Source organism: Callithrix jacchus, chromosome 1, assembly GCF_049354715.1.
Source record: "Callithrix jacchus isolate 240 chromosome 1, calJac240_pri, whole genome shotgun sequence".
Lineage (NCBI taxonomy): Eukaryota > Metazoa > Chordata > Mammalia > Primates > Cebidae > Callithrix > Callithrix jacchus.
Genome location: NC_133502.1, coordinates 175,837,147 through 175,857,752, shown reverse-complemented (window position 1 = coordinate 175,857,752; position 20,606 = coordinate 175,837,147). Strand labels below are relative to the sequence as shown.

The window sequence follows — 20,606 nt, the reverse complement described above, 5'->3', positions numbered from 1 at the left end:
GGTCCCTATTGTCCTTCTCCTCACCCCTTCTCTTCCTAAATCTGCAGCTCAAAAATGCAACAAAGCAAAGTGGAGCCTTGTTCTGAGGGCAGGGGAGGAGGAAAAACTGAATGGGCAGAGCTAAAGTTTCAATCAGGCAAGGGGAAGAAAGGGTTGAGAACTTTTATGTGAATGTTTGTCATTTTTGTCCACAGCAGTTATCATTTACTAAAGCTTTGTACCAGGCACAGTTTTTAGCACTTTGCATAAAAGCTGATACCAAAAGCTGCTCACCAAAAGCTGACAGGAATACTTGGAGGCAGGTCATTTTATAAAGAAGTTAACCAAGGCTCAGAGGGGTTATGCAACTTGTCCAAGTTCACATGTGGTGAGTGAAAAGACAGAAACTTAAACCCAAGTCTGTCTCACTCCAAAGCCCTTGTTCTTGAACACTATCTAATGTGCTTCCTACAAAATGATAGCAAACAGATCTAGGGCAAGTGGTTTAACAGCATAAGTGTCTTATTCAACTGCCTCTAGTTTTCCCAGCTAGTCCCTCCCTGGACGCCTAATGCTTGGGCTATTCCCTTCGCCTCTACATTCATCAGTTTGCTGAGTCTGCAGGCTGGTTTTCAGAGATGAAACCAGATATTTAGCCAGTAGAGTTGCTAAAGTGAAAATAAGGCCTTTCTTCCCCAATTCCAACAAGATGCTTAGGTAAATATGGCTAACCCGATTCTGAAAGGCCCTAAACATGAGGCATTTAAACCGCTGGATGTGATAGCTCAGGCCTGTAGCCCAGCACTTTGGGAAGCTGAGGCAGGAGGATAGCTTAAGGCCAGGAGTTTGACATCAGCCTGGGAAACAAAGTGAGACCAAGTTTCTATACAAAATTTTAAAAATTAGCTGGGCATGGTGGCACTCACCTGTAGTCTCAGCTACTCGGGAGGCAGGGGGTTGAAGAACTGCTTGAGTCCAGGAATTCAAGGCTGCAGTGAGCTATAACTGCCACTACACTCCAGCCTGGGAAATAGAGTGAGACCCTGTCTCAAAAATAAATAAATAAAAATTGATATAACAGGAAAATGAGAAGAAATTAAGGACTCTGGATAAAGGAGGCTAAACTGGCAACAGTCCCATAATTGAGGCAGATGCATTGCCTCTGAAGCACCTGCAGAGCTTTCTGAACATCCACAGGCCCAGTGCCACCCTAGACTTTCTGAATCAATCAACAGGCCTGGAGCAGGGGCACCCACATGCACCTGTATGGCTAAGATGGTCCACAAGTGATTCTGACACACAGTCAGGGTTGTGAGGTAATCTGGATTAATGGATTAAGGAGGTAGTTTTTTTAGCCACAAAAATAAGGGGAGAAGGTATAGATGAACATTTATCTGTTTTAAGTTAAGGAATTCACTTGTACTTAAGCATAAACAGTGCTGAGCGTGATGTCTCACACCTGTAATCCCTGTACTTTGGGAGGCTGAGGCAGGCAGATCACCTGAGGTCAGGAGCTTAGGACCAGCCTGGTCATCATGGTGAAACCTGTTTCTACTGAAAAATACAAAAATCAGCCAGGTGTGGTAGCACATGCCTGTAATCCCAGCTACTTGAGGCTGAGGCAGAAGAACTGCTTGAACCCAGGAGGTGGAGGTTGCAGTGAGCAGAGATTAAGCCACTGCACTCCAGCCTGGGTGACAGAGCAAGACTCCGTCTCAAAAAAAAAAAAAAAAAAAAAAAAAAAAACCCCAAACACAAAACAAACAAAAAAGTATAAACAGGAAGAAGATCTAACTACATCATTTTAAACAACAACCACAATTTTAAAAAGCTTTATCAAAAACCACCATAAAGAAAATAAAGAGGCGGCCGGGCGCAGTGGCTCATGCCTATAATCCCAGCACTTTGGGAGGCCGAGGCGGGTGGATCACGAGGTCAAGAGATCGAGAACATCCTGGTCAACATGGTGAAACCCCGTCTCTACTAAAAATACAAAAAATTAGCTGGGCATGGTGGTGCACGCCTGTAGTCCCAGCTACTCGGGAGGCTAAGGCAAAAGAATTGCTTGAACCCAGGAGGCGGAGGTTGCAGTGACCCGAGATCGTGCCATTGCACTCCAGTCTGGGTAACAAGAGCGAAACTCCGTCTCAAAATAAATAAATAAATAAATAAATAGGCAAATAATGAACTGGAAAAAATATTTGCTACATATTTGACCCAAACAATTAACTTCCTTAATATATAAAAAGTGTTTCAATTCAATAAGGAACGCATAAGCATTCCAAAGGGAAACAAAGTGTATGCATCTATATTTCACCAAAATAAGTATAAATTATGGATATGATAAAAAGTTTCACCTCACTATGAAACAAAGAAATTCAAATTAAAACAAGCTACCACTTTGGCAAATATTTACAAATGATAATGCCTAGTGTTAAGGATGTGAAAAAACAGGCATACTCATATGCTTTTGGAGGACTATAAATTGGTACAACTCTCTGGTGAGGAATTTAGCTTTATGCTTTGAAAGGCTTTAAAATGTTCATTTTCTTTGATCCAATAACTCCCATCACTTCTACAAATTTATGATGAACTCTTCATAAAAGAGAACCTCTTCATACCTAAACAAATGCATCTTGAGTTTGTGTCCTTTGTAGGGACATGGATGAATCTGGAAACCATCATTCTCAGCAAATTGACATAAGAAAAGAAAATCAAACACCGAATGTTCTCACTCATAGGTGGGTGTTAAACAATAAGAACACATGGACACAGGAAGGGTAGCATCACTCACTGGTATCTGTTAGGGGTGGGCTAGGGGAGGAACAGCGGGGGTGGGGAGGTTGGGGAGGGATAACATGGGGAGAAATGCCAGATATAGGTGATGGGGGATGGAGGCAGCAAACCACATTGCCATGTATGTACCTATGCAATAATCCCGCATGATCTGCACATGTACCCCAGAACCTAAAGTACAATTAAAAAAAAAAATATATATATATATATAAATGCCAAAAAAACCCACAAATGCATCTTTAGTAAGAGTGAAAAACTGTAAGTAAACTACATGCGTCCAATAAATACATGGCAATATATCCAAATGACAGAATATCAGGCAGCAATTTAAAATTTTCTATATTTCAGAAATATTTAAGAGTTATAGAAATCCTTACACTACATTAAGTGGAAAAGCAAATTAAAACATTAATATAAATATACACATACATAATTTTTAAAAAGGCTAGTTGATACCTAGTGGTATTATGGGTAAAAAAAATTTAATTATCTTCTTTATATTTTTCTTGATTTTTCAGATTTCTTCTCAAAAACACAAATTGTTTTATTTTATTTTATCGAGATAGGGTCTTGCTCTGTTGCCCAGTCTGAGGTGCAGTGGTGCAATCACTGCTCACTGTAACCTCAAACTCCTGGGCTTAAGTGATCCTCCTGACTCAGCTTCCAGAGTAGCTGAGACTATACACGTGTGCCACCATACCTGGATAATTTCTTTAATTTTTTGTAGGGATGGGTTTTGCTATGTAGCCCAGGCTAGTCTCAAACACCTGAGACCTCAAGTGATCCTCTTGCCACAGCCTCCCAATGCACTGAGATTACAGGTGTGAGGCACTGTGCCTGGCCACAGATTTTTTTTTTTTTGAGACAGTCTCACTCTGTCGTCCAGGCTGGAGTGCAGTGGCACAATCTCAGCTCACTGCAACCTCTGCCTCCTGGGTTCAAGTGATTCTCCTACCTCAGCCTCCTAGGAGTTGAAATTACAGGTGCCTACCACATCTGGCTAATTTTCATATTTTTAGTAGAGATGGAATCTTACCACTTTGGTCCAGCTGGTCTCGAACTCCTGACCTCAAATGATCCAGGTACGTCAGCCTCCCAAAGTGCTGGGATTACAGGCATGAGCCACCGCACCTGGCCCACATTAGTTTTACAGTAAGAAAAAATGGTAATCATTATTATCCTACAGCTGATAAGATAATGTCATGGAGAACCAAGTAGAGAACAAGAAAACTCTGGAAGCCAGGAAGGTACTACTCTTTCAGGTTCAAGGTTATGAAGACAAAGGAGAGGGTAATAAATGTGGGAATTCAAAGAAAGAGAAACGTTTTCTAAACTGGCACTGCCCAATATAATAGACTTTAGTCCTAGGAGGTTATTTAAATTAATTAAAGCTACATAAAATGTAAATTTCAGTTCCTTAGTTCAATTAGCCACATTACAAGTGCTCCATGGCCATAGGTGGCTAGTGGCTACCATAACAGATAGCATGGATTACAGAGCATTTCCATCATTTTGGAAAATTCCATGGGACAGCACTGCTCCATGCATTCCACTCAGGCCTGAGGGATCCAGCTTCCATCTTGTCTCTTCAGCCTCATCCCTTGGTTCAATTTCTCACATCCTTCATGCTCTAACAACAAGCGTGTAAGCACCATGAGAACAGATATCATATCTGGCTGGTTCTCCCAGTCTACTGGGGGAGACATACTACCTGGGTAACTACACATAGTGTTATGTGGACTCGAAGACAGGTGCACAGATTATTGATACAGCAAAGAGCTCAATCTAGGGTTCAAGAAGACTTCCGAAGGAGGGGTGGGCGCAAACAGAGGAAAAGAGAATATTCTAAGTAGAGAAAAGAGTGTGATATGAAAAAGGGAACAGATGAGAAATAGCGCAGCACAAGGGAGGAAAAACCAGCAGGTTAGACACTGATTCATTCAACACACAGTTGATGTCCCATGGGCCAGGCCTGAGCCAGCTCTGGGCACCCAGCAGTGACCAGGACAGCTCTGGTTCCTGTCCTCGTGATGCTTATATGCCAGGCTCACCAGTACTGCTGGAGTGCCAAGGGTGAGGCAGGGAATGTCAAGAACCGAGGATGGAGGGAAAAGGCCAAGTCAAGGGCTCCGCACCTCATCTTAAGGATCCTGGTTAGTTTGCTTCTTATTCTAGCAATGGACCCCTCTTTTTGGCCTTGGTGGGAGCTGGAGTCCCCATCCTTATCTCTCTCCCAGTCCCCCGCTCTGGTCCCTACCACTGCTGCAGGCGATGGGGAGCTCTTCAAGGGGTGCTGGCCGCAAAGGGCACAGTCACCACTTTAGGGAGACCCCTGCTGCGGCCGGCTGGGGTGTGGATTTCAGAGGTGTCAGAACAGGGACAGGAAGTGTGGCTGAGAAGCTGCTGGAGTCACCTCCAAGACCTGAGAAAATGGCAGGGCCGACTTGAGCGACTTTGAAGCAGGAGAATCCGCTCCAAGTTCAAAGAATGCCAGGGAAGCCGAGGGAGGGAGGGCACGCGCCGCAGCGGGGAAGATGTGTCTGTGGGGCCAGGCTCGGAGCCTGGCGGCGGTCGTCCTGGGAGAGGCCCCGAGGGAAGACCAGCCGAGGGGCACCGGCGGCCCGGGCAAAGGGTGGCATCGCAAGGGAGAGGGGAGTGGGGGCCAAGCCGGGCCGGAGCGCGAGGCAGCAGGTGTGCAGGTGCCGGGGCACGCGGGACGCAGGAAGGAAGCCTCCAGTAGACCGATCTCGACCTTGCCCTTGAGCATTTACCAGAGGCGGGCAGGGCACATTCTCCTCAACCCGTGCCCCGTCGAAGCCGCGGGCACGCGGGGCCTGCTACAGGACCGACGCTTCCGGACGCCTGACACCGGTCCCCGCACCTCCAGCCCTACCGCCCGGCCCCTCCCACAGCCCACCGCAGCTCCGCCCGAACTCCACGTCCGGTCTCCTCAGAGCCTCCACCAACCCTTCCCACGCCTCGGCCTCGCACCGCTGTCCCTTCACATCGCCAACCCCCCACGTGGCCGGCGCCCCGCCCGGCCGCAGCCCTCCCCGGCCGCGGTACCTTGGGCTCTCGAAGGAGCACCCCCTGCGCCGCAGCGCCGCCCTCTTCTGCAGCAGGAGCGCAGCGGCCGCCCCGCCGGGTTCCGGCTCCATCGCCCGGGGCGGGGGCCGCGGGCTCGGGCGCACTCGGGTGGGCTCGGGCCTCCGCCGGCCGCTCGGCTAGCGCGCCGCAACCCACGCCCCGCCCCATACCCCTCGCCGGGTCCAGGCCCCGCCCCTTCCCCGCCCTGAACCAGGGCTCAGCCAGCCTCGCGCCTCTCATCCTGGTCCAGGGACCGCCCCGAACCCCAGCTGGGTTCCTGACAGGACCCTCCGCCGGGCCCGAGCACCACTCCGCGCCCGCTCACCCTGGTCCCGGCCCCTCCCCGCGCCCGCTCAGCCTGTTACAGGACCCGCCCCGGTCCCGCCCCGGTCCCGTCCAGGCCCGGCTCCCAACTCCAGCTCTGCTCGCCCTGCGCCCTCAGCAGGCCCCGCCCCCTCCCCGCCCCGCCCCGCGCTCCGGTAACGCCCCCTCCCCGCGCCAGTCCCTCCGGGTTCTTGCCACTGGCTTTCCGCACCTCTGCGGGGTCCACAGGCCCAAAGCGCCCACCCTGTCCTCGACTGTGTCCCGTCCACGACCCCGCCCCTCCTGCTGCTTGCCCCTCAGCACAGACCCAGGCCCCGTTCACCTACCCCTGCACTACTGAGCTCGCGCAAGGCTCTGGCCCTCACCCCAAACCTCTGCTTCCTCGAGCGCAGCCCCCTGCAGCTCGGCCCCTCCTCACCTCAGCACCTCCTGACCCTTTCTGTTATAGCTCCGCCCCTAGGGCCCTCCTGTCCCATGTCCCGCCCACAGGCCTGGCCCCGCCCCCTGGAACCCCGCCTTTTCCCTTCGATGCCCCCAGTCCGCGCCCAAACCCAACTCCACCGCCTCTTCAGTTCTTCATCAACAGGGCCCGTCACAGCCCCGCCCCGCCAGCGAGAGGCCCCGCCCAGCTGCCGCCCCTCCTCCCTTCCTCCCGCGCCCCCGCCCCGCCCGCAGGCTCCGCGCCGGGAAGGATTCCCGCACCCGTGGCTAAAGTGGCGTTCCGCCGTCCGTTCTGCGTTGGCTCCGGGATCCCGCCATCCATCCACGGGAGGTACTGCTGTCGCCTGGTGGTCGTTTGTGGTGCCTGTAAGTCGCTGGAGTTTTGCAGGATACCAGTTGTGGGTTCGAGTGTTGACTGTTAGTTTCTAACTGTGACAACCCTCAACCCCATCATCACTTAGTAAGTCAAATGCATTCTTCTCAGGGCCCTTGAACACTGCACTGTGACTGAGGGCAGCAACCCCATCTGGGTAAAGCTGGGGCCACCATACCGCCTCAATCAGGAGGAGGTGAGCTAGGGCTACCTCAGCAAGCGGGGAGTTTGTCGCAAGCTAGGGAGGTGTGGCTACGCGGGCCTGGAACTGGGATGGTGGAGCAGAGCCTGAGGAGTGCGCTTGTGGGGGGGAACCTGTGCTTGGAGGACTGGCCACTGCAGCTTTGGAAGGCACTGGCTGGGAAACTGAGGCAGTCAGGTTCAGTGGATCCTATGGTCACCTTGGATCACATCACCCCCTGGTGCACATTTCCTCAATGACTTCCAGGTTTTCTTGGTAAGGCCTGAACTCTGTTGTGAGAGAATGAAGGGGCTACTCAGATAGCACTGAGAGAAAGATGTAGAGGAGGCTTTCCGTTTCTCCTTCCAGCCCCTGTGGAGATGCCTCTGGTCCTCCCCTTAGGTTTCCATGAGGTAACCTCCATGAGTTTTTCTCCAATGAGGTATAGTGGAGTTCTGGGTTTTTGCCTGACATCATGAAGTCCTCCCAACATATCTTTTCAGACTTAAATCCCATTATTCCCAGAAAACCTTTACTCTGTGAGATCAGGTTGCCTCCTTTTTCCCAGCCTCATCCTGCTCCTTCTCATTTCTGTCTCCCTGTTGCCCCCACCCTTCATGTGTTCTGCAGTCCCTGAACTTAATTTCCAAATACCCACTGCCCTCTAAAGCATCCCCAGGTCTCCTGCCTCTCTCCCTGGAGTGCTTACCCCTTCCTGAGGACACTGCTCCTGCATGCTTTTTATGTTCAATTTCTCTCCTAGCTAAGTTTTGGGCACCCTATTCCTCCTTTGTGTCTATCTGAAACAGCAACTGTTTGCTAAGTGAATGTGTGTGATTTTAACAAACTGAGCAATATTCATTGGAAAACACATTTAATCTCAAAGTAAACAAAGATGTTTGTACATTAAAGTATTTAATTAGTGAAATAATTATCAATGTAACAAGCTGAAAAATACAGCAAGTTGATACAAGACTGAGGTAACAAAATACTTCACCAAAAATCTAAAGAACCCCACAGAGGGCCAATGTTCAGTGGTTACTGCAGGTGAGACAATTCACAAGAATTAGAGAAAGTCCTTACACAACAGCATGCAGGGGTCTGCTGGAAAAAAAGACAGCCCAGGAGAGTGCAACAGATTTAACAAGAAACGAATTAAAATGTAGAAACTGATTTTCAACTTACTTTGAAGAGTACATAAGAAATTGAAAACTACTCTCTATGCAACATTTTGAATTCTAAGTGGAAAACCATGCATTTTGGCACGAAATTTATTAAAGATTATACCATACTAATAAATTAATTACTATTATTTTATTACTGAATAGTCACAGTCGTTCAGAAATGGATAGAGATTAATGGTTATAGAATGGACAGATGATCTCCTGCGTTGCTGCTGTAAGCCGGGTTTTGAGTCTGCCCATGTCTCAAGTCCATGGTACAAGTTCTCAACACCCAAGAAAATGCAGTTCTCGCTCATACTGTAGTTGTATTTGACATTGAAATTAAAAACAAAAACCTATGGAGCAAACACTGTGATACTGTGACATTCTGACCCTTACTCTCTCATTCCACCTTTGGAATCCTTGGCATGCTCAACTGCAGCTCTGTGCCTGGCTCTTCTGGGCCAATCAGCCTCTAGGATAGTGACTTCATCCTCATTGCAACTGAACTCGCAGATCAAGAGGCTACTGAGTCTGTTGAGTCTTTTGATGCCTTTCTGGAGGAGTCTATGCAGAGTAGTTATACTCAGGGCTAGGAGAGAAGCGAAGTCTTGCCTAAGGAGATATGTGTGGTCGGTACTATTTGTTGAGTGGTCAGGTCCATGAGGGCAGGGATCAGATCTGACTTGTTCTTAGTGCAGGCAGCACTCACTAGTGATGTGAATGAATGGGTGGTTTTATGCAGAGAATCTGTTATTTCTAAAGGACTCGGAATTTTTTTTTTTAAACATGAAACCACTTGACATGTCAAAATGATGTAAAGCTGATTTAAGTCATTTATGGGGTCATAAACTAGATGGCTGTGTTTTTGGCAATGCTCCCCAGCGGTTAAGGACATCAGCAGTGTGGGGGAAGAGCTCTGGGCCCCACCTGAGGAACATAGCAGATGTTGCTTGCAAGTGACTTCCTGTTTAACAGAGCATTTCCACCTGTAAAATGGCATCCTAAAAGGTACACCTCTTGGGGCTTGGGAGGTGGGCGTAAGAGGATACTGACCATCTAAGAAAAAAAAAATGCTCTATAAATTCAATTGGCAAAAGAGAGTGAGTTCCTTCCTAAACAGAATCTCTTCAAGTATCTACTTCCTCAGGTTCCACAGCCTTGCAGGGAGGGAGGGGGCCAAAGTCTCTCACTGGGCACAGTTAGAACAAGATTTCTACTGCTCTCTACCATACTAATCCTCCATCAAGTATTTCAGTTGCCAGAATGCACTTGACTGATCTTGAATGACAAAACATGTTCAATTGAGAGGGACAAAAATTAGTCCTAGGGAGAGAGGCGAGTTCTTGGGACAACAATGTTACCGGCTACCAGCGCCACATGTGTAGACAGCTTTCTATAACTTTCATTTTGGGATGTCATGATCCAGTTGCTTAAAAAAAATACAGCATATGCAAGAAATAATCCCTTCAATGGCTTCATAAACATTTGTGCACTCTGGATAGTCAAGGAGCAAAAACTAGAAATGCTTCCCTCCAGGGGAATAATTTACCCATGGACTTTCACGCTTTGTGGTCGGTGCCTGGACCCCTCTGTCTCAGGCTCTCAGGGTTCCTGCAGCTTGAGGACAAACCAACACTGGGAAGACAATCAGTACTTAAAGCCCATGCTTGGCCTGAGCCCCTGCTTAGAGAGCTGAGTATCTTCCAGCTTTATCTCCAGGATTCTTCCGGTGTGTTCAAGGCTCTTACAGCTTCTATAAGGCTTTTGCAAACAAAGTCTAAAGAGATTCTTCAAGAGTCCAAGCTAACAATGCTCTTGGGAGAGGATGTGGTAGCAGAATCAATCAGTGAGAAGACTAAACCATTTTGAATTGTGATTGTGCTATTTCAAATTAGGCTAAGAGATATTTGTGAAAGAAAAGACAAATTTATAAGGGACAGAAAATTACCTGTTTTTGCGGTGCCTGAAATTCTGAGGTTTTGGATTCGCATCTATACTTCATATGTGAAAAACCAGGACAGCTTGCAGGGTGGAAAATAAGTAGTTGATGTTCCACGTCTTGCACTTTCATCCAAACTTAAGACTTTTTAAAAGTTAACAGGTAGAATCCGATTCGGTGTAGGTTAAAATGTTAACACTGCATGTTCTGTTAAAGGTGTCTGGAGTGTCTGGCATTTTCATTCAGGCTCTAGATGCTGATCTGAATAGTCACTGGAAGAATTAGGTGCACCATCCGTGTGGGTGTGCAAAGCACCCAGTGTCAAGGTTGATGGCATCAGCTTTATCACCTGGAGTTTCTCTTAGCAGGAAAGTATTCTAGTCTTTGCTCAAAAGGAAGATTTATTACTAAGCACAGTAAGGCTCAACTACAAAATGAGACCCGGATGACAACTACTTTCCTCACCAAGTCATTCAAATTTTTAGAGAAGTTGTCATTATTTGGTCAAAATACAGTGGTGGGTCTTTTGGTCATTTTGAAATTGACCTATTACAGTTTACTGGTGTAGGTGTTGTTTTGAAGCATCCAGCTCAGAAACTCTTGAGGGTAGCTTGATGCCTGATTAGTGTGAGCTCTGAAACCATGATAGCTGCAAGGACCCAGAAATTCAGTCTCTTTCAGAAAACTGTTTAAGGGTTAACTTCTCAGAGTTAGGCTATCCAAACTAAAGGGGAAGGGGGAAGAGAAGATATTGTGATAAAGAGTAATTTATTATTTTGAATAATGTATTTGTGCAAAATAAGAGTCACTTTAAAATGTGACAAAAGGTGACAGATAAGGACATGGTTCATGTGAAGAGCTCCTAACTGAATGCAGAGGTTGTGTTCACTCCCTGGGCTTTGCTCTCTTGTCCCACAGTCATCAACAATTGTGCCTTTGGACTTGGAAAGTGGAAAACTAGCTGGTGACTGCATTTGGGGCCAAGATTGGGAAAGCTTAAGGCTTTAGGGCCACTCAGCTTCCCATCGTGATCAGGAATCTTGGTGGGCCCTGCCCTGGCAGTGGAAGCAAAGGGGTGAGATGATGGGGGCAGGCCTTGCCCTGCGGGGAGAGGATGGCACCTCATGGCTCCTGCACAGCTGATCCCTATGAGCATATTGGCCTCAGAGCTGCAACATCACAACTTCCCATTCTGGCATGGTGGGAGGGGTGAGAAAAGGAGGGCCTCAGGCCCTGCTAGGAATGGGGAAAGGAAGAAGCAAGCAGACCAGCAGCCCAGTCCACGGTCCTGAAACCAGGTCCTGTCTCAGAAGGGCTGACAGCAAAGAGGCCTGGAAGGGACCCGGGGCCCCAGGGAGCAGGCCTTCCAGATGAATAGCACCCATAGGAACAGAAAACAAGACACAATTTAAGGCATTGTTTGTTTACAGTAAAAGAATGCAAGGGACCCTTAACACAGGAGGAATCTAGGCTCTCACTCTGACCTTCCTCAGTGGACAGGGCTATAACTTAAGGTTAAAGCAGGGCCTCAAAGCGAATGAAGTATGTGATGTCACAAGTCTTGTGCCAAAATGCATGTTTCTTGAAGAGTTCACACTCGCTCACACACATACGTATAGCACGCACACGCACAGGACGCTTTGGGGTTGTACAAAATCTGAGGCAGCCCTGTGGGCGAGCAACCCCGTGCACTTGGGGTGTAAAAAGCCTGTTCCACAGCTGTTCCTTCTCTTGGGCCCCTCTCGCTGTCTACTCTGTGCAGTAGAGAGCACTGTCCACTTTGCAGTAGAGAGCACTGTCCACTTTGTGCAGTAGAGAGCACTGAGAACCCAACATGGGCCGAGTGCTCTCTAGTCGCAGAAGCAGGTGGTGGGCACAGAGAAGGAGAGCGGGGTGTACAGTTTGGGGTCTGACCACCGCCCTGAGAGGCAGTGCTGCAGAATGAGTATCATGAGAGTTGCTGGGGACTGACAGGTGGATCCCACACTGGTGGAGCCCTCTGGGATGGTGAGGCCACAGGCCATGTCCCCTGAGTCCAGCTGTGAGTTTCCCAGCATCCTGGCTCACAGCCTGTGCCCAGGACTGCTCTTCACCACCAGGCCCAGCCTGGATTCCCAGAAGCCTCTGAAGTCACGCCACATCCTGCAGAGACTTACTCAAATGACATAAGATTTGCAGGTACCTAGAAGAGAAAGCTCAGCTTCTTGTTAAAGTTCCGACCTCAGAGGACAAGGGGTAGTCCCTAGGGGAAGGAACAGGCCTTTCCCCTGAGTCTGAGCAGGGTAGGGAGAGGATATAACAATAACAATAGCCACGCCATGTGAAGTGACAGCTGTGTGCCAGGCACTGCTCTGAATACACCACATGCATAGTGTCCTCGAGTCCTCACTTCAACCCCATGGGGCAGGGACTGGAATCATCCTCATTACAAAGATGAGGAAACTGAGGCTTAGGGAGGTTCAGTACACAGTGAGTAAGCAGCAGGGCTAAGACCCCAGAGCCCACGCTCTCAACCCAGCTCCTCCAGTGAAAATCAGACTGCACTTGGGGCAGGAAGACAAATCCTGAAGGCCCAGGGTGTGTGCTGAGAGTGAACGGCAGGAGTTGGCAAAGGGAAGCATGGGAGAAAGAGTAAGTTCAAGGATATCAGAAACCCCAAGACCTTCCCATAGCTCTGCCCCCAGGACAAGATCCTAGCCCCCTTTTCTGGCAGGACTACTAGCCCCAAGGTCCAAGTATTTCTCTCACCTCCAAAAGCTGCCAACAGGCCCTCAGCCCCCAGACCTACTCCCTCAGCACTGCTGTGGAAGGATTTGATTAGAAATAATTTCATCAAAATAAATCCATCTTGGTGTCAATTTGGTCAAATGATGAATTAGGAAAACAATGCCTCTCCATGTACTGGGAGACAGTTATAAGAATGGTCATTAGCAGCACTGCTCACTATAGCAAAAAAGCAGAAAATCCTTCCTGGGATGCCCAACAGAAGAACGAATAAAAACAAAATCAGTAAAAATAAATGAATGACTGCTACATGTGGTGACACAGATGAATCCTAGAAACATGTTATAGGAGAAATGCAAGACACAGAAGAAAATACATAGTTATGGTTCTATTTAAGGAAGTTTAAAAATGCACCCCAGACAGTACATGAAGAAATCAAGTACGTGATCTGGAATTCTAAAAGAATAATCGGCAAACAAATCAGAAGAGTGGTTCTGGGGCACAGGTGGGAGGGAGAGAAACCAAATTAGGAAGAGGCCGTGGTGAGGGACAGCATTCCAAAGCCCTGGTGGCTCTGCTGTTAGGTACATGGTGGCAAGAGGGTATTGCTTAACTGCTGTTGTTTATAGCTATATATATAAAGTTTAAGTATATTTAATGTTAATAAAACAATTTTAAGACATGCAATTCCACAAAATAGAAAATCAGTCTAGTCATTGTGATTTTTCCAGGTGAACAGATGCATTTCTGTCACACCTTTCATACCCCCTCCTGGCATTCCATCACACAGATGCATTGTGATTGACTTAAATCATCCTCTGCTGTTGACTATTCCAGTTGTTGTCAACTTTTTATTATTATATATAACATAGAGTGGGGATATTTGGTTGCAAGTAAATTAGAAATGAAAAGGGGAAAAGGTAGGAAAAAAACTCCCCTCCTCCAGGTCTGAAAATCCAGCAAAAATCCTTAAAAGTTGTAGCCTTGAAAGATAATCCAAGATGGCTGAATAGGAACAGCTCTGGAGTTCAGTTCCCAGTGAGAATGCAGAGGGTGAGTGATCACTGAATTTCCAAACAAGTTTTTACAGCCCACAGACCAGGAGATTCCCAGAAGGAAATGTGTCACGAGTTTCCAGCATGGCTGTTTTAGCTGGTGCACTGGGTCTCCACACAAAAACTCACACAAATCTGGGCAGCTGTTTCAAGTGGCGCCTGGAATGCCCGAGAGACAGAGTTGCCCATTCAACTGAAAAAAAGGGGTCTGAAACAGGGAGCCAGGTGATCTGGCTCAGCAGGTCCCACCCCCATAAAGACCAGCAATCTGAAACGCTCTGGATTGAGAGTTTCACAGGAAGCACAGCTGGACCCAATAAGGTATCCACCATTATCGAGGCAGTCCACTACTACCAAGGCACTCTGCTATTACTAAGGCAGTCCGCCATTACCAGGGCAATCCCGCCATTACCGAGGCAGTCCACCATTACAGAGATAGTATGTCTTTACAGAGACAGTCCACCATTACTGAGGCAGACAGCCATTACCGAGGGCAGTTCTAACTATACCTCTATAAACAAAACCACAAGGAAGTTCACACAGTAGCTGGGCAGAGCCCACAGCAGCTCAGCAATGCCTCTGCTGCCAGACTGTGACTAGACTACCTCCTCGCTGGGCAGGGCATCTCTGAAAAAAGGCAGCAGCACATCAGGAACTTACAAATAAAGCCCCACCTTCCCAGGACAGAGCACCTGGGAAAAAAAGGTGGTTATGATTTCCACTGCAGCAGACTTAAACATACTTTGCCCAGCAGCTCTGAATGAAACAACGGAGCTCATAGCTCAGCACTTGAGTTCCTATAAGGGGTAGACTGTCTCCTTAAGCAGCTCCCCAACCCCTGTATGTACAGAGACACCTCAGAGCTCAGGCTGACACCTGGCAGGTATCCTTCTGGGACAAAGATAACAGAAGAAGAAATTGGCAGCAACCCTTACTGTTCAGCAGCCACCACAGGTGATTACCAGGCAAGCAGGGTCTGGAGTGGAGCTCCAGCAGTCCTACAACAAAGGGGTCTGACTGTTAGAAGGAAAACTAAAAAACAGAAAGAAATAACTTCATTATCAACAAAAAGGATGTCCACTCAGAGACCCCATCCAAAAGTCACCAACTACAAAGACCACAGGTAGATAAATCCACAACGATGGGAAGAAACCAGAGCAAAAAAGATGAAAACACCCACAACCAGAACACCTCTACTCCTACAAGGGATCACAACTCCTCACCAGCAAGGGAACAAGGCTGGATGGAGAATGAGTCTGATGAATTGATAGAAACAGGCTTCAGAAAGTGGGTAATAACAAACTTCCCTGAGCTAAAACAACATGTTCTAACCCAACTCAAAGAAACTAAGAACATTGAAAAACGGTTTGACGAAATGCTAATGAGAATAAACAGCTTAGAGAAGAATCTAAATGAATTGATGGAGCTGAAAAACAACACAATAACTTTGTGAAGCATACACAAGTTTCAATAGTTGAATCGACCAAGCAGAAGAAAGGATATCAGACATCGAAGATCAACTCAATGAAATAAAATGAGAAAGCAAGATTAGAGTAAAAAGAAATGAACAAAGCCTCCAAGAAATACGGGATTATGTGAAAAGACCTAATCTACATTTAATAGGTATACCTGAATGTGATGGAGAGAATGAATCCAAGCTAGAAAACACTCTTCAGGATATTATCCAGGAGAACTTCCCCAACCTAGCAAGGCAGGCCAATATTCAAGTCCAGAAAATACAGACAACACCACAAAGATATTCCTCAAAAAAAGCAACCCCAAGGCACATAATTGTCAGATTCACCAGGGTTGAAATGAAGGAAAAAGTGCTAAGGGAAGCCAGAGAGAAAGGTTGGGTTACCCACAAAGGGAAGCCCATGAGACTCACAGTGGATCTCTCAGCAGAGATACTACAAGCCAGAAGAAAGTGGGGGTGGGGGGCAATACTCAACATCCTTAAAGAAAAGAACTTTCAGCCTAGAATTTCATACCCAGCCTAACTAAGCTTCATAAATGAAGGAGAAATAAAATCCTTTATGAACAAGCTTTTGCTGAGAGATTTCATCACCACTAGGCCTGCCTTACAAGAGCTCCTGAAAGAAGCACTAAACATAAAAAGGAACCAGTACCAGCCACTCCAAAAACATACCAAATGGTAAAAAGCATCAACACAATGAAGAAACTGTGTCAACTAATGGACAAAACAACCAGCTAGCATCAAAATGGCAGGATCAAATTCACACAAAACAATATTAACCTTAAATGTAAATGGGCTAAATGTCCCAATCAAAAGACACAGACTGGCAAATTGGATAAAAAGTCAAAACCCATCCATGTGCTGTATCCAGGATACCCTTCTCACATGCAAGGACAGACATAGGCTCAAAATAAAGTGATGGAGGAAGATTTACCAAGCAAATGGAGAGAGAGAGAAAAAAAAAGCCGGAGTTGCAATCCTAGTTTCTGATAAAATAGACTTTAAACCAACAAAGATCAAAAGAGACAAAGAAGGGCATTAAATAATGGTAAAAGGATCAATGCAACAAGAAGAGCTCATGATCCTAAATATATACGCACCAAATACAAGAGCACCCAGGTACATAAAACAAGTTCTTAATGACCTACAAAGAGACTTAGACTCCCACACAATAATAGTGAGAAACTTTAACACTCCACTGTCAATATGAGACAGATCAACCAGACAGAAAATTAACAAGGATATCCAGAACTTGAACTCAGATCTGGACCAAGGAAACCTAACAGACATTTACAGAACTCTCCACCCCAAATCCACAGAATATATATTCTTTTCAGCACCACATCACATGTACTCTAAAACTGACCACATAATTGGAAGTAAATCACTCCTCGGCAAATGCAAAAAATGGAAATCATAACAAACTGTCTCTCAGACCACAGTGCAATCAAATTAAAACTCAGGATTAAGAAACTAATTCAGAACCACACAACTTCATGGAAACTGAACAACTGGCTTTTGAATGTTGACTGGATAAACAGTGAAATGAAGGCAGAAATAAAGATGTTCTTTGAAACCAATGAGAACGAACACACAATGTACCAGAATCTCTGGGACACATTTAAAGCAATGTCTAGAGAAAAATTTATAGCAATAAATGCCCACATGAGAAGCAAGGAAGGATCTAAAGTTGACACCCTATCATCAAAATTGAAAGACCTAGAGGAGCAAGATCAAAAAAAACTCAAAAGCTAGCAGAAGACAAGAAATAACTAAGATCAGAGCAGAACTGAAGGGATAAGACACACAAAAACCCTTAAAAAAAAAAATCAATAAATCCAGGAGCTGGTTTTTTGAAAAGATCAACAAATTAGACAGACCACTAGCCAGATTAATAAAAAAAAAGAAAGAAGAATCAAATAGATGCAATAAAAAAGGATAAAGGGGATATCACCACTGATTCCACAGTAATACAAACTACCATCAGAGATTACTACAAACAACTCTATACACATAAACCAGTAAACCAGTAAACCCAGCACTTTGGGAGGCCGAGGCGGGTGGATCACGAGGTCAAGAGATCGAGACCATCCTGGTCAACAGGGTGAAACCCCGTCTCTACTAAAAATACAAAAAATTAGCTGGGCATGGTAGCACGTATCTGTAATCCCAACTACTCAGGAGGTTGAGGCAGGAGAATTGCCTGAACCCAGGAGGCGGAGGTTGCAGTGAGCCAAGATCACGCCATTGCACTCCAGCCTGGATTACAAAAGCGAAACTCCGTCTCAAAAAAAAAAAAACAACCAGTAAACCTGGAAAAAATGGATAAATTCCTAGACACTTGCACCCTCCCAAATCTAAACCAGGAAGAAGTTGAAACCCTGAATAGACAAATAACAAGGGCTGAAGTTGAGGCATCATTAGTAGCCTCCCAGGTCCATATGGGTTCACAGCTGAATTCCACCAGACATACAAAGAGGAGCTGGTACCACTCCTTCTAAAACTATTCCAAACAATCCAAAAAGAGAGAATCCTTCCCAAATCATTTTATGAGACCAACATCATCCTGATACCAAAACCTGGCAGAGACTCAACAAGAAAAGAAAACTTCAGGCCAATATGCATGATGAACACAGATGCAAAAATCTTCAATAAAATACTGGCAAACCAATTGCAACAGCACATCAAAAAACTTATCCATCATGATCAAGTAGGCTTAATCCTGGGGATGCAAAGGAGGAAGTCAAATTTTCTCTATTTGCAGACGACAGGATTGTATATTTAGGAGACCCCATCATCTCAGCCCCAAATCTTCTGAAACTGATAAGCAACTTCAGCAAAGTCTCAGGATACAAAATCAATGTGCAGAAATCACAAGTGTTACTCTACACCAATAACAGAGTTAGAGCCAAATCAAGAATGAACTGCCATTCACAATTGCTACAAAGAGAATAAAATACCTAGGAGTACAACTAACAAAGGATGTAAAGGACCTCTTCAAGGAGAGCTACAAAGCACTGCTCAACGAAATAAGAGGACACAAACAGATGGAGAAACATTCCATGCTCATGGTTGGGAAGAATCAATATTGTAAAAATGGCCATACTGCCCAAAGTAATTTATAGATTCAATGCTATCCCTATCAAGCTCCCTATGACCCTCTTCACAGAACTGGAAAAAACCACCTTAAAATTCATATGGAACCAAAAGAGAACCCACATAGCCAAGTCAATTTTAAGCAAAAAGAACAAAGCTGGAGGCATCACACTACTGGACTTCAAACTATACTACAAGGCTACAGTAATCAAAACAGCATGGTACTGGTACCAAAACAGCATGGTACTGGTACCAAAACAGAGATATAAACCAATGGAATATAACAGAGGACTTGGAGGCAATGCCACACATCTACAACCATCTGATCTTTGACAAACCTGACAAAAACAAGCAATGGGGAAAGGATTCCCTGTTTAATAAATGCTGTTGGGAAAACTGGCTGGCCATGTGCAGAAAGCAGAAACTAGACCCCTTCCTGACACCTTACACTAAAATTAACTCCAGATGGATTAAAGACTTAAGCATAAGACCTAACACCATAAAAACCTGAGAAGAAAACCTAGGCAAAACCATTCAGGACATAGGCATAGGCAAGGACTTCATGACTAAAATGCCAAAACCATTGGCAACAAAAGCCAAAATAGACAAATTGGATCAAACTAAACTCCAGAGATTCTGCACAGCAAAAGAAACAATCATTAGAGTGAACCAGCAACCAACAGAATGGGAAAGAATTTTTGCAATCTACCCATCTGACAAAGGGTAATATCCAGAATTTACAAAAAACTAAAACAGATTTACCAAAAAAAAAAAAAAACCATTCAAAAGTGGGTGAAGGATACAGACACTTTTCAAAAGAAGACATATATGAGGCCAACAAACATATGAAAAAATGTTCATCTGCTCATCATCACTGGTCATTAGAGAAATGCAAATCAAAACCATATTGAGATACCATTTCATGCCAGTTAGAATGGCAATCATTAAAAAATCTGCAGACAACAGATGCTGGAGAGGATACAGAAAACAGCAACACTTTTACACTGTTGGTGGGAGTGTAAATTAGTGTCTTCAACCATTGTGGAAGACAATGTGGCAATTCCTCAAGGACCTAGAAATAGAAATTCCATTTGACCCAGCAATCCCATTACTGGGTATATATCCAAAGGATTATAAATCGTTCTGTTATAAAGACACATACACATGTATGTTCATTGCAGCACTGTTTACAATAGCAAAGACCTGGAACCAACCCAAATGCTCATCGATGATAGACTGGACAAGGAAAGTGTGGCACATATACACCATGGAATACTATGCAGCCATCCTCTGTAGGGACATGGATGAATCTGGAAACCATCATTCTCAGCAAACTGACACAAGAACAGAAAATCAAACACTGCATGTTTTCACTCATAGGCGGGTGTTGAACAATGAGAACGCATGGACACAGGGAGGGGAGCATCACACACTGGGGTCTGCTGAGGGTAATAGGGGATGAACAGTGAGGGATAGGGAGTTGGGGAGGGATAACATGGGGAGAAATGCCAAATACAGGTGACGGGGATGGAGGCAGTAAACCACATCACCATGTATGTACCTATGCAACAATCCTGCATGTTCTGCACATGTACCCCAGAACCTAAAGTGCAGTAAAATATGTTTTTTTATAAAAAGAATTATATTCAATACAAATCACTTTTGAAAGAAAAAATAGTTGTAGCCTTGCCATGATACACTCACATTTGCCAATACATGAAACTGACCCATTAGTGCTCTGCCGGATCAGCCTGCCCAGGCACTGCTGCCTGTCGTCCTCTCGCTGCTCCTCTGAAGATGCACAATGGGTTTTGCTTAGGGCTACCACTGTTGCTCCTGGCTGGGGCCACCATGTTGCCGAGGCTTCAGGCACACGGCCCTACCTCCTTCCCCACGCCGCCCTCCCAGTAGCTACCATGGGGCTGTCAGCTCCTGTTGGACCTGGAGCCGCTCTGGCCTACTGTGTGT

At 45.9% G+C, this 20,606-nt stretch overlaps 2 protein-coding genes across 66 annotated transcripts in view; both read right to left on the bottom strand.

Moving 5' to 3' along the window:
- The window catches only part of GARNL3 (GTPase activating Rap/RanGAP domain like 3), a 176,295-nt gene extending 169,655 nt beyond the window's left edge, over nucleotides 1–6,640 (bottom strand). For 2 of the 17 annotated variants that reach the window (XM_009003120.5, XM_054243889.2), the window contains exon 1: nucleotides 5,842–6,030. In XM_009003120.5, coding sequence (XP_009001368.2) covers nucleotides 5,842–5,933 — 92 coding nt within the window. In that variant the 5' untranslated portion in view covers nucleotides 5,934–6,030. Of the gene's footprint in view, nucleotides 1–905; nucleotides 1,023–2,904; nucleotides 2,947–3,811; nucleotides 3,907–5,841; nucleotides 6,047–6,512 lie in introns of those variants that run through there. The other 15 variants (XM_078327466.1, XM_078327475.1, XM_078327453.1 and 12 more) reach the window with 15 other exon arrangements.
- Nucleotides 6,641–8,079: 1,439 nt separating this feature from the next.
- Nucleotides 8,080–20,606, bottom strand: part of RALGPS1 (Ral GEF with PH domain and SH3 binding motif 1) — a 332,381-nt gene continuing 319,854 nt past the window's right edge. For all 49 annotated transcript variants that reach the window (XM_054243919.2, XM_054243946.2, XM_078327741.1 and 46 more), the window contains one exon: nucleotides 8,080–12,468. Coding sequence is in view for 22 of the 49 variants with exons in the window: in XM_017976210.4 (XP_017831699.1) it covers nucleotides 12,439–12,468 (30 nt within the window). In the remaining 27 variants the exon portion in view is untranslated. The remainder of the gene's footprint in view (nucleotides 12,469–20,606) is intronic.